The 13093-nt window shown below is 43.9% G+C and overlaps 1 protein-coding gene across 3 annotated transcripts; it reads right to left on the bottom strand.

Annotated features, from left to right (window-relative positions):
* Positions 1-993: 993 nt before the first annotated feature.
* On the bottom strand, positions 994-12869 carry TMEM230 (transmembrane protein 230). 3 transcript variants are annotated; one of them, XM_033185710.1, is made up of 5 exons: positions 12713-12845; positions 11317-11422; positions 9144-9257; positions 5690-5812; positions 994-2090 (listed from the first exon to the last, which is right to left on the bottom strand). In XM_033185710.1, exons 1-5 carry the CDS (start codon positions 12778-12780, stop codon positions 1950-1952), a joined length of 552 nt encoding a protein of 183 aa, XP_033041601.1. In that variant the 5' UTR covers positions 12781-12845; the 3' UTR covers positions 994-1949. The 3 variants fall into 3 exon arrangements, with proteins under 3 accessions (XP_033041601.1, XP_033041599.1, XP_033041600.1); XM_033185708.1 differs by lacking the exon at positions 11317-11422 and having other exon boundaries at positions 12713-12869; XM_033185709.1 differs by lacking the exons at positions 11317-11422; positions 12713-12845 and adding an exon at positions 12508-12683.
* Positions 12870-13093: the final 224 nt, after the last annotated feature.

Genomic DNA, 13093 nt, shown 5'->3' with positions numbered 1-13093 from the left:
CACCAGTGGCAGGAGGTTCTCCTGTGCCAGCTGGTACAGGTAGGTCATGAAATGGGCTCCTTGGCCTGGGCAGAGGATGCCAGACAGAGGCATGACTGACCAGGCAGCACCAACTGTGTGAAGAGTAGCTGGCCTGCTAGGCAGCTGGTGGAGGGCCATTTAGGGAAGTCTGAAGTAAACGTAGGTCAGTACTTGCCTACCTATCCATACCTCAAAGGAACAGTGTCCTGGGATGGAAATGCACACGATTCCAGCTCTTCATTTGACAAACCTAAGTGCCTACAAGCACTGTGCTAGGCTTTGTGGGAGCGTTTAAGACAGTCTTTGTCCTTAGTGAGGAAAATTAGCATGCTGGATATAAAAATAAGAGTGCTGGAAACTTTGGTGAACTGGAGAATGCTGCTCAGTTAAAACTTGTACTACCTTACTTGAGTTGGCTGGAGCCTCTCAGCAATGAAGGACCACCTGATTTTTCAAGTCCAAAATCAAGATCATGTGAACATTTCCCTTTTCAGAAACAAAATGCGCAGAACTTGGGGACAGGTGGTCAGAAGATAAAACGAACAATTCAAAAAATAAATCCTCAAATGCAGGCCAACATGTGGCTGCTGGTTTGCAACCTGTGTTCCTCACTACCCAACTACACTCGCTCTACTGGTGATCTCAAACAGCCCTCTGATTTTTAAGATACAGTCTTAAATACTGACTCCCAAATTTCTATTTCCATCCAAGACCCACTCTTAAACTCTAGACACACACATGTATCGCAACTGCCTCCTCAACAGCTCCACTTGGATATTGAGTAGACATCTAAAACCTGCTCTTCCCATAGCCTTCCAACTCAGCTGATGGCAAGTCCATGCTTCTAGTTGCCCAAGTCCATACCTCAGAGTTAGGGAAAGTAGAGTGTGACCCACAATGCCAGCTACCTAGAAACTAAGGTAGATCTGGGTACTGGGATTAAAGATATCATAAAATCATTAAAATGTTTTCTGAAATGTTTAAAGTTAACTCATTTTAATTCCAGGATCTGGATTTCAACATTTTAATTTCTTTGGAACATAAGTCACCTTTTGCAAGCTAAAAATAGAATCAAACTAAGGTGATCTAGTCCTCTAGGCATCCAGGCTGATCCTTGGAATCATGAGCAGAATGATGACATCATACAAGGTGCTAGCAATAGGGTTATAAACTCGAAATAATAACCACTTATCTACATGTTTCATTAGGAAACAGCCAAAAGTCCAGCCATTAAAGGAATAATCTACAGAACATTTTTATTTACAAGGGACAAAATGATCCAAATTGTATGCTGTCCAATCTACTGGTGACCTGGATCAGAATGGGCCAAGGGCTGTTAAACAGAGAAAGTATTTACATTTTGAAAACTTGCTCCGCAGGAAAGAAAAAATTCCTGGTTGCTGTCAATAAGCAAGTAAAAAAACATTACCAATGAACTCACTGATCCTTGATTTTACTAAGGCCTTCCACTGGAACATGAAGGTAGGGATAAGTGTAGAGGATAATATACTCAGGTATTTTTAAAATAAATTACTTAGTAGTAAGAAATTAGCCATACTACATTCTTCCATTTGCTACAAGAGGAAATTGGCAATGAAGACTATTTAAAAGAAATGCTCAGCTCTACAGAGGGTGGTGGCAGGCAACACTTTTCCATTACAGAATAAGCTCTATTTTTCCATGATATTCCTGTGGAAAAACTTGTCAGGAGCTCTTACCAGGGCCAACGGATGAAAAACAGAGCATGTCCTAATTAGCAACTGTAGGTTCAGTTAACATCTTTGGGAAGGACCCATAAAATCTGGCCATTATTTTCTTAAACATCTGCAAGCAGAAGAATTCCTTAGTCCTTAGCTATAGTTTCTGCTAGGTATCTTAAAGCTGGGACAGTTCCACTGTGACTCTTCTCCTCAGCTATTAGGTGGGTGCTAGTCATCAAAGTCTGGAATGTCATCATAGGAGTAACCACGGTAGCCTTTGGATGCGTAGTAAGCGATGCGCAGGTGGTAAAAACCAGGTAGGAACACCAGAATGCCAATGATCAGGACTGGAACGGCCCGGTCTGCCCCCTGGTGGCAGAAGGAGGCAAACACGTTAGTATCGTAAGAGTTACACATTTTAAAATAAAAAGTCTCGTACCTAATCCTTAAATCAGTATTTTATACTCTTCAGTACATTTTGAGTTGTGTACTACCGAGGGAAAAGGTTTCCTCCTGATTATAAATTGAAGAAAAACTACAAAGTACTAACAATTATAAAGAAAAAAATGACCCATTCTCATCCAGATATTTTAGCGTCTTTTCCTTTTTTTAAAGCTCTTAGTTGTGAACACAACATACTCTGTGTCCCGTGGCCAATATTATTAAAACTTCTTCATATATTTAAACCGTAAGGATGTGTAACATTCCACTGAAATGGACATGCCAGTTTTACTTAACTGCCCCACATACAACTGCTGGACACTTTGGTTGTTTTTCACCTTTTGTAATTGTACAGCTACCACTACAATAAACTCTGTGCTTTTCTCAGAATTTCAGGTTTTTTTTTTTTCTTTTTTCTTTTTTGAGGTAAGAGTCTTGCTCTATTATTGCCCAGGCTGGATTACAGTGGCATGATTACAGCTCACTGCAACCTTGACTTCCAAGGCTCAAGTGATCCTCCACCTCAGCCTCCAAGTAGCTGGGGTTACAGGTGTGAGTCACCATACCTGGCTAATTTTGTATGTTTGGTAGAGATGAGGTCTCACTATGTTGCCCAGGCTGGTCTTGAACTCTGGGGCTCAAGAAATCCTCCTGCCTCAGTCTCCCAAAATGCTGGAATTATAGGCTTGAGCCACTGCACCTGGCTGGCTGTGTTCCCTGTTGTGTGTTAATTATAGTCAGAATTGGTTCAAAACAACTTAGACACTGTGTATGTGGGGACAGCCCAAGAGAAAGAACCACCAACTACTTTAGGTTTCTAAGGTTTCTTTTTTTTTGTTTTTTTGAGACGGAGTCTCGCTCTGTCGCCCAGGCTGGAGAGCAGTGGCCGGATCTCAGCTCACTGCAAGCTCTGCCTCCCGGGTTTATGCCATTCTCCTGCCTCAGCCTCCTGAGTAGCTGGGACTACAGGCGCCCGCCACCTCACCCGGCTAGTTTTTTGTATTTTTTAGTAGAGACGGGGTTTCACCGTGTTAGCCAGGATGGTCTTGATCTCCTGACCTCGTGATCCGCCCGTCTCGGCCTCCCAAAGTGCTGGGATTACAGGCTTGAGCCACCGCGCCCGGCCAAAGATTTCTTGAGTAATGCCCCCAAAAGCACAGGCCATCAAAGCAAAACCAGATAAATGAGATCACATCGGGTTAAAAAGCTTCTGTACAGCAAAGGAAACAATCAACAAAGTGAAGAGACAACCCACAGAATGGAAAAAAATATAGGCAAAGTATCCATCTGACAAGAAATTAATAACCAGAATATATAAGGAGCTCAAACTCTATAGGAAAAAAATCTAATAATTCAGTCAAAAATGGGCATTTCTAAAAAGAAGACATACAAATGGCAAATAGGTATATGAAAAGGTGCTTAACATCATTAATCAAAGAAATACAAATCAAGACTACAATGAGATATCATTTCATCCCAGTTAAAATGACTTTTTAAAAAATATAGACATGAGGTCTCACTATGTTGCCCAGGCTGGTCTCGAACTCCTGGGCTCAAGTGATCCTCCTGCCTCGGCCTCCAAAAGTGCTGGGACTACAGGTGTGAGCCACTGCACCCAGCCAAAATGGCTTTTATCCAAAAAAACAGGCAATAACAAATGCTAGCAAGGATGTGGAGAAAAGGGAACCCTCATACAATGTTGATGGGAACGTAAATTAGTATAGCCACTATGGAGAACCGTATGAAATAGAACTACCATATGATCCAGCAATCTCACAGCTAGGTATATACCCAAAAGAAAGGAAATCAGTCTGTCAAAGATATATCTGCACTTCCATATTTACGGCAGCACTATTAACAACAGCCAAAATTTGGAAGCAACCAAAGTGTTCTTCAACAGACAAATGAATAAAGAAAATGTGGTACATATATACAATGGAGTACTATTCAGCCACAAAAAAGCATGAGATACTGTCACTTGTAACAACATGGATGAAATTATGTAACATAACGTCTGGAGGACGTTATGTGAAGTGAAATAAGCCACGCACAGAAAGACAAACTTTCCGTATTCTCACTCATTTGTGGGAACTAAAAATTAAAACAATTGAACTCATGGATATTGCAGAATGATGGTTACCAAAGGCTGGGAAAGGTGGGGGGAAATGGGGATGGTTAATGGGTACAAAAACATAGTTACACAGAATGAATAAGCTCTAGTATTTGATAGCACAAAATGACTAGAGAATAATTTATTGTACATTTAAAAATATAATAACTAAGGCTGGACGCGGTGGCTCACGCCTGTAATCCCAGCACTTTAGGAGGCCCAGGCAGGCAGACCACTTGAGGTCAGGAGTTCGTGACCAGCCTGGCCAACATGGCAAAAACCCGTCTTTACTAAAAATACAAAAATAAGTCAGGCGTGCTGGCTTGCCACTGTAGTCTCAGCTACTCAGGAGACTGAGGCAGCAGAATCACTTGAACCCAGGAGGCGGAGGTTGTAGTGAGCTGAGATTACACCACTGCACTCCCGCCTGGGTGACAGAACAAGACTCTGTCTCCAAAAAAAAAAAAAAAATATATATATATATATATATATATATATGTATATATAACTAAAAGTAAGCCAGGCGCAGTGGTTCATGCCTGTAATCCCAACACTTTGGAAGGCCAGGAGTCCGAGACCAGCCTGGTCAACATGGTTCGTCTCTACTAAAAATACCAACATTAGCCGGGTGTGGTGGCGCACGTCTGTAATTCCAGCTACTCGGGAGGCTGACGCACAAGAATAGCTTGAACCTGGGAGGCAGAGGTTGCAGTTAGCTGATATCATGCCACTGCACTCCAGCCTGGATGACAGAGTGAGATTCTGTCTCAAAAATAAATACATAAATAAATACATACATAAATAAATAAAAGTATAATTGGAATGTAACACAAATGATGAATGCTTGAGGTGATGGATACCCCATTTAGAAATCCTGATGTGATTATTATGAATGCATAACTGTATCAAAATATCTCATGTATCCCCTAAGTATATACACCTACTACGTCCCCGTAAAAATTGGAAAAAAAATTGAAAACAAACAAACAAACAAACAAAAAAATTGGCCAGGTGCAATGGTTCACACTGGCAATCCCAGCACTTTGGAAGGCTGAGGCAGGCAGACTGCTTGAGCTCAGGAATTAGAGATCAGCCTGGGCAACATAGTGAAACCCTGCCTCTGCAAAAAATAAAACAAACAAAAATAAATAAAAAATAAAATTAGCTGGGCTTGGTGGCACACACGTGTAGTCCCAGCTACTTGGGAGGCTGAGGTGGGAGGATCACTTGAGCCCAGGGAGGTAAAGGTTGTGCCACTGCACTCTAGCTTGGATGACACAGCAAGATCCTGTCTCAAAAAAAAAAAGACCACTGGGAAACACACACACACACACACACACACACACACACACACACTAGAGCCTTGGCTAACATTTTTAAAATCTCACAGCTTATTCCCACATGCCCGTCAGCTTACCCCTTTGCTGATGTAGCCTGACAGCAGGAGGGAGCCTATAATAATGAGAAAGGCGCCAATCAAAAACAGCACAGTGGCAAGTGCGATGGCCTTATAAGGGATCTTAGGAGGAGTTTTCTTAAACTGGAAGGGAAACAGAGACAAAAAAAGACAATGAAGAACGTTATGCAAATACCTGTGTTCAAACATTTAATTAATTACTTTTAATTTTTATGGGGTTTTTTCTTTTTTTTTTTGCTTGTTTTGAGACGGAGTTTTGCCGTTGTTGCCCAGGGTAGAGTGCAACGGCATGATCTCAGCTCACTGCAACCTCCACCTCCTGGATTCAAGCGATTCTTCTGTCTCAGCCTCCTGAGTAGCTGGGATTACAGGTGCCTGCCACTATACTCAGCAATTTTTTGGGTATTTTTAGTAAAGACAGGGTTTCACCTTGTTGGCCAGGCTGGTCTCGAAGTTCTGACCTCAGGTTATCCACCCGCTTTGGCCTCTCAAAGTGCTGGGATTACAGGCGTGAGCCACAGCACCCTGCCTAATTTTTATGATTTTAGAGACAGAGTCTTGCTCTGTCACTCAGGCTGGAGTGCAGTGGTGCAATTATAGCTCATTGCAGCCTCAAACTCCTGGACTCAAGCAATTCTCTTGCCTCAGCCTCTCAAGTAGCTGGGACTTCAAGCGTACGCCACTATGCCCAGCTAATTTTTAAAATTTTCTGTAGAGACAGGTCTCACTATGTTGCCCAGGGTGGTCTCCAACTCCTGGGCTAAGGGAATCCTCCTACCTCTGCCTCCCAAAGTGCTGGGATTGCAGGTGTGAGTCATCAAGCCCAGCCACAAACACTTTAAAACAGGGAGGAGAGCTCACACCTGTAATCTCAGCAATGTGGGAGGCTGAGGCAGGCGGATCACTTGAGCTCAGGAGTTTGAGACCAACCTGGGCAACATAGTGAAACCTCATCTCTACAAAAAATACAAAAATTAGCTGGGCATGGTGGTATGTGCCTGCAGTCTCAGCTACTTGGGAGGCTGAGGTGAGAGGATGGCTTGAGCCCAGGAGGTGAAGACTGCAGCCAGCTGAGATCGCACCACTGCACTCCAGCCTGGGTGACAAAGCCAGAGCCTGTTTCAAAAACAACAACAACAACAAAAACGGGAGGGTAATTAAGAACCAAACTAGATGCTTTATGTGTCTTAAGTATGTCCTACCACCCAGTGCAGCGCTGAGAAATAAAAGGGACTGGCAAGAGATGCAAGAGATGAAGCTCTAGTTATTGCTCACACAGTTACTCAAAGGAATCTCAGAGGAATGTCATTCACTCTAGTTTGAATCTCATTCCATAAATCATTCATTGTATCATAAGAAACTTTTTTTTTTTTTGAGACGGAGTCTGGCTCTGTCGCCCAGGCTGGCGTGCCGTGGCCGGATCTCAGCTCACTGCAAGCTCCGCCTCCCAGGTTTACGCCATTCTGCCTCCGCCTCCCAAGTAGCTGGGACTACAGGCGCCCGCCCCGTCGCCCGGCTAGTTTTTTGTATTCTTTAGTAGAGACGGGGTTTCACCGTATTAGCCAGGATGGTCTCGATCTCCTGACCTTGTGATCCGCCCGTCTCGGCCTCCCAAAGTGCTGGGATTACAGGCTTGAGCCACCGCGCCCGGCCAAGAAACTTTATAAACAAAAAACAGAACTGACTTTATGGTCATTCATTTGTTAGACATATATTTATTAACTGCCTGGCACATAGATAGCTGTACTAACTTACGAGGATTTAACAGATCCTGTCTCTACAAAAAATTTTAAAATTAGCTGGGCGTGGTGGCACATGCCTGTGGTAACAGCTATTCAGGAGGCTGAGAGAAGACTGCTTGAGCCCAGGAGGTCAAGGTTGCAGTGAGCCTTGACTGTGCCACTGTACCCAAGCCCGGGCAAAAGGGCAAGACCTTGTCTCAAAAAAAAAAAAAAAGGAAAAGAAAAAGAAAGAAAGAAAAAGCGGTGGCTCACATCTGTAATCCCAGCACTTTGGGAGGCCAAGGTGGGTGAATCACTGGAGGTTAAGAGCTTGAGAACAGCCTGGCCAACATGGCAAAACCCTATCTATACTAAAAATACAAAAATTGGCCAGGCATGGTAGTGCACACCTGTAGTCCCCCAGCTACTAGGGAGGCTGAGGTATGAGAATCGCTTGAACTGGGAGAGGGAGGTTGCAGTGAATCAGGACTGCGCCACTGTACTGCAGTCTGGGCAAGAGAGCAAGACTACATCTTAAAACCAAAGCAAGAGGCTGGGCGCGGTGGCTCACACCTATAATCCCAGCACTTTGGCAGGCTGAGGCAGGAAGATCACCTGAGGTCAGGAGTTTGAGACCAGCCTGACCAACATGGAGAAACACCGTCTCTACTAAAAATACAAAATTAGCTGGGCATGGTGGCGCATGCCTGTAATCCCAGCTACTTGGGAGGCTGAGGCAGAAGAATTGCTTGAACCTGGGAGGCGGAGGTTGCAGTGAGCCGAGATGGCACCATTGCACTTCATTCAGCCTGGGCAACAAGAGCAAAACTCTGTCTCAAAAAAAAAAAGGAAAGGAAGGCAATTTCAGTTTATTCCAAACCATTAATTGTTTGTTCCACATAGCAAGTAAACCTGCCTTATGAACAAACTCAATTCAAGGTTAAGATTCAGAGACAAATTTTCTAAGGTTTGGCTCATGGTTGTGTCTGACCTAAGTGGCTGGAAGCTTTCCAGATCTTTCCAGATCTATTTTTATCTCTCCTTCAAATGTGGGTCCAAAGAGTAATTTATTTATTTATAAAGGATGGGTTCCTGCTACTTCCTCGTTGGCCCTAGTTCCACCTAGAATATTCTATTGTAAGGGGAAGTGTGTAAAAAGGAGATGCTATAATAGTACTGACTAGTTTATAAATGGTTAGGGTAGGATACAAATTTAATAAATACTCTGTTTTACTTACTGTTTATCACAAAGAATACCTTTAATAAATTGGATCTCATGACATCAGGAAAGAAGGAAGACTCCTACAATCTGCTGGCTTTAGCAATAAGTTTCTCCCTTAAAAGGTGAACTGGCTTTGACTAAAGTGTAAATAAACAGTGATAAAAAAATTCCACCTAACAAAAATTTTAAAGTTCCTTAAAAAAAAACAAACTCCATCTTAACAAAACACAATCTGATTAGTTTCTGAATAAAGTAAATAAAACCTGTAACTACAAGGCTCTGGCATTACAACTAAAAATTCTTAGAAATGGACAATACTGGAATTGGTTTGAAACTACCCTGCCACAGCCCTCTTCTGCAATTATAGCTGAAAAGGTCTCCGAGCTGAGTTTTCTTCTTGTTGCTCCCTCTAATCCCTAGGGACAGTTAGCAAAACCTCCATTTGGAAGGTCTTCCGGCTAACTCAACAGAAACACAGCCAGCCAGTCTTGCAGTTCTTGTCTGCATTTACCTGAAGGTCAATGTAGCCATCGTCTGTGCTGGAGAGCCTTGAATATTTCACTTTACTACTGGGGATTCCAGTAGTCAGGTTGGTACGGGACGGCATCATAACACGCTGACACAGCTACAGTTTGAAAACAAAAAACCCTGTTATTGTCTGTAGGTGACAATGGTGCATTAGAGCCAATGAGTTCAGGGTTATTGGATGCTCTGCATTGGAGTTCTGGGCTGCCACGTCAGACTAGCAATGGGCAATTTACACTTCCCTGCTAAATTTTCATTGTTTCAGAAGCATACGCATCTGGAGAACCAGATATGCCTCTGACACAGTGAAAACATTCTCACTATATATTAAATATCTAGTCTGGTCTGTCCTTGTAGAATGACAGTGAAGACACTCACCAAGAATCACATTCCAGTTTATTTTGGCACCAAGATTCCCTGACTTTTAATTTTTCCAAAGTCACATAGAGACTAGGTAGAATAATGAGGACTTAAATCCAGGTCCACCTGACACCACAGTATTGCCTGTCCCCTGCTCCCACTTTTAAGAAAAAGCAAGAGGAGCATATACTCAAATGATTCTCTTGTTTGACAGGGAGGGAGAAGAGGGCAGGAAATGGAATACACTCACATCAATATTTTGCCTATTGCCCCTCAATAGAGATCAACCCTTTAATGCAAAAGATCTGTAAAGTTTCTTGCCGTAAATTTGTGGGGTTTTTTGTTTGTTTGTTTGTTTTTCTTGAGATGGTGTCTTGCTTTGTCACCCAGGCTGGAGTGCGGTGGGTTGATCTCAGCTCACTACAACCACTGCCTCCCGGGTTCAAGTGATTCTCCTGCCTCAGCCTCCCGAGTAGTTGGGATTATAGGCATGCACCACCACGTCTGGTTAATTTTTGTATTTTTTAAGTAAAGACTGGATTTCACCATGGTGGCCGGGCTGGTCTTGAACTCCTTTTTTTCTTTTTCTTTGTGATAGAGTCTCACTCTGTTGCCCACGATGGAGTGCAGTGGCGCGATCTTTGCTCACTGCTGCTTTCACCTCCTGGGTTCAAGCAATCCTCCTGCCTCAGCCTCCTGAGTAGCTGGGATTACAGGCATGCACCACAATGCCCAGCTAATTTTTGTATTTTTAGAAGAGATGGGGTTTCACCATTTTGGCCGGGCTGATCTCGAACTTCTGACCTCAAGTGATCTGCCCAACTCAGCCTTCCAAAGCGCTGGGATTACAGGCCACCATGCCAGGACCCTTGTAAATTTGGAAAAGGGCCTGGCTATACTAGTGCCTCCAGAAGTGCCCACCTCTCTGTCCCATCCCAAGCACCAAAAGTAGTATTTCATTTTCCTAATTACTTCTGTACCAACCTTAAGAAACGGAACATGGTACAATATCATACAATAAATTTTAAAGAAAGAAAAAATGGAATAAAAACCTGGGTTCTTGTTCAAAATATTCAAAGCAGACAGCGGTAATGAAATCATGGCTATTATGTCAGTTTAAGAGACAGTGGATAAGTCTGAAAGATCCTAACATTTAAATTAAGGCAATTTGTATTAATACGCTGGGTGTGAATACGCTGGGTGTGGTAGCTCATGTCTGTAATCCCAGAACTTTGGGAGGCTGAGGTGGGTGGGTTACCTGAGGTCAGTAAGTTGAGACCATCTTGACCAACATGGTGAAACCCCGTTTCTACTAAAAAAACCACAAAAATTAGCCGGGCACAGTGGCACATGCCTGTAATCCTAGCTATTTGGAAGGCTGAGGCACGAGAATCGCTTGAGCCTGGGAGACAGAGGTTGCAGTGAGTCAAGATTGCACCACTGCACTCCAGCCTGGGCGACAGAATGAGACTCTGTGTCAAAAATAAAATAAAATAAAAATAATGTTTTTTATTTGTCCACTTTTCCTCCATAAAGTAACAAAGCTGTATGATCAAAATGGATAAATATATTTTAGTCAAAGTTTTTAAATTCTAAATTCAAAAACATATCCTTAAAAAAAGAAAACTGGCCAGGTGCAGTGGCTCACACCTGTAATCCTAGCACTTTGGTAGGCCGAGGCAGGTGGATCACGAGGTCAGGAGTTCAAGACCAGCCTGGCCAATATGATGAAATCCCGTTTCTACTAAAACTACAAAAATTAGCCAGGCATGGTGGAGGGCGCCTGTAGTCCCAGCTACTCGGGAGGCTGAGGCAGAAGAATCGCTTGAAGCCAGGAGGTAGAGGTTGCAGTTAGCTGAGATCAGGCCACTATGCTCCAGCCTGGGCAACAGAACGAGACTCCGTCTTAAAAAAAAATAAGAATAAAATGAAGTATTTCAATAAGGGCATAAGGGCAACATAAAAAAAGGACTAGTTTTTCTCTGGGTTGGCAATTTGAAAATTCATCATTATCATCATCACAATAATGGTGGTTAGTACCTAACTAGTCTTTGTTAGATGCCAGCTGTTCTAAGTACTTTGCACATACTTAATTCCAAAAATTAACAAATTTTTTTTTTTTTTGAGACAGAGTCTCGGAGTCTCGCTCTGTCACTCAGGCTGGAGTGCAGTGACCCGATCTCGGCTCATTGCAACCTCTGCCTCCAGGGTTCAAACGATTCTCCTAACTCAGCCTCCCAAGGGGCTGGGACTACAGGCGCCTACTACCATGCCCGGCTAATTTTTGTATTTTTAGTAGAGACGGGTTTCACCATATTGGCCAGGTTGGTCTCAAACTCCTGACCTTTTGATCCGTACGCCTCGGCCTCCCAAAGTGCTGGGATTACAGGCGTGAGCCAGCGTGCCCGGTCTAACAAACTGTTTTAAGTGGCTTGCAGTCAATGTAAAATAACTAGCATAATTAAATACTTGGTGCTAAATATTAGTGTCCCTTTTTATTGATTACATCCTGGTCTAGAAATCAAGTATTGAAAAATGAGCATAATGCTAATCTCTATACTTTTCAAAAAAGATTGGATCAAACTGCGTCAAATACTAGGTTTTTAGTGTTGTGATCCCGACTGCATTTAATTCTATAAAAGTTCAAACTACCAATATGTGTGGTTTTTGAAGGAATTTAACCACATCTAACTTGCACTTAGGCTTTTTTGTTAAGTATGTCCTGACATTATTCATACATCCGCATCAAAACAATACATCGCAGGGGCGTGAGGGAGGGGGAGACCAATGTTTACTCTTGGCAAAGAGGATTCTAAGAGGGGAAAAAGAAAAACGAGCATTTTCAAAGTATCAGTCTTCATTCCCAACAAGCTTTTTACCAGCTCACCGCTACCCCCAAACTCCCTCAGCACCTGAATGTTACGAGAGTTCTAAAAGCATCATAAAACGTTTGGCACAGTGCCTGCCTGGCATTACGCGTCTCTACATATGTTATTCTCCTGCCCGTCTTCAGACCTTGCCAGAGAGATAAATAAGAACCGACGCGAACTGAGACGTAAAACAAACTGTGCTAAGGGGGACGAATGCCCCACATGGATGGCTCAGAGCTTGATTTCGGCGGGAAGCGCGGTCTCGGACACGCCCAGAGCCCAAGAGGACGGTTCTGTCCCCCCCACCGTCGCACACACGCCTTACCGGAGCGCCGCGCCAGGCCGCCCGCACACCCAGAGCTCGCCCACGGTTGGCAGGGCCCGAGGTCGCATGGCACGGCCCGCTTAAGGGCCACTCAGCCCGCCCCAGACGGGATCAGTGCGCCGGAATTGGCGTGCCGGAAACAGGCGCGTCGGAAGTTGCGCCTCCGGAAGCGTTTGTTTCCTCAACCAGCTTCCCGGGCTGTCGTTTACCGAGTATCAGCTGCAGTAGGCAGCGGGCCTGCAGGGCCCGAATGCCGATTCATGGGTTTTTTTTAGGCAGCCGCGACCTTTGCCCGCCGCCGGCTACCTCCACTGTGGCGGGCGAGCACCTAGGGTCTTCGCCCACCTGGGTCACCGTCAGGCCCGGGGCAAGCCATCTACG

This window comes from Trachypithecus francoisi, unplaced genomic scaffold, assembly GCF_009764315.1.
Source record: "Trachypithecus francoisi isolate TF-2019V2 unplaced genomic scaffold, Tfra_2.0 Lachesis_group21, whole genome shotgun sequence".
NCBI classification, from domain to species: Eukaryota; Metazoa; Chordata; class Mammalia; order Primates; family Cercopithecidae; genus Trachypithecus; species Trachypithecus francoisi.
The sequence above is the reverse complement of the archived record's forward strand: the minus strand, read 5'-3'. Positions and strand labels throughout refer to the sequence as shown.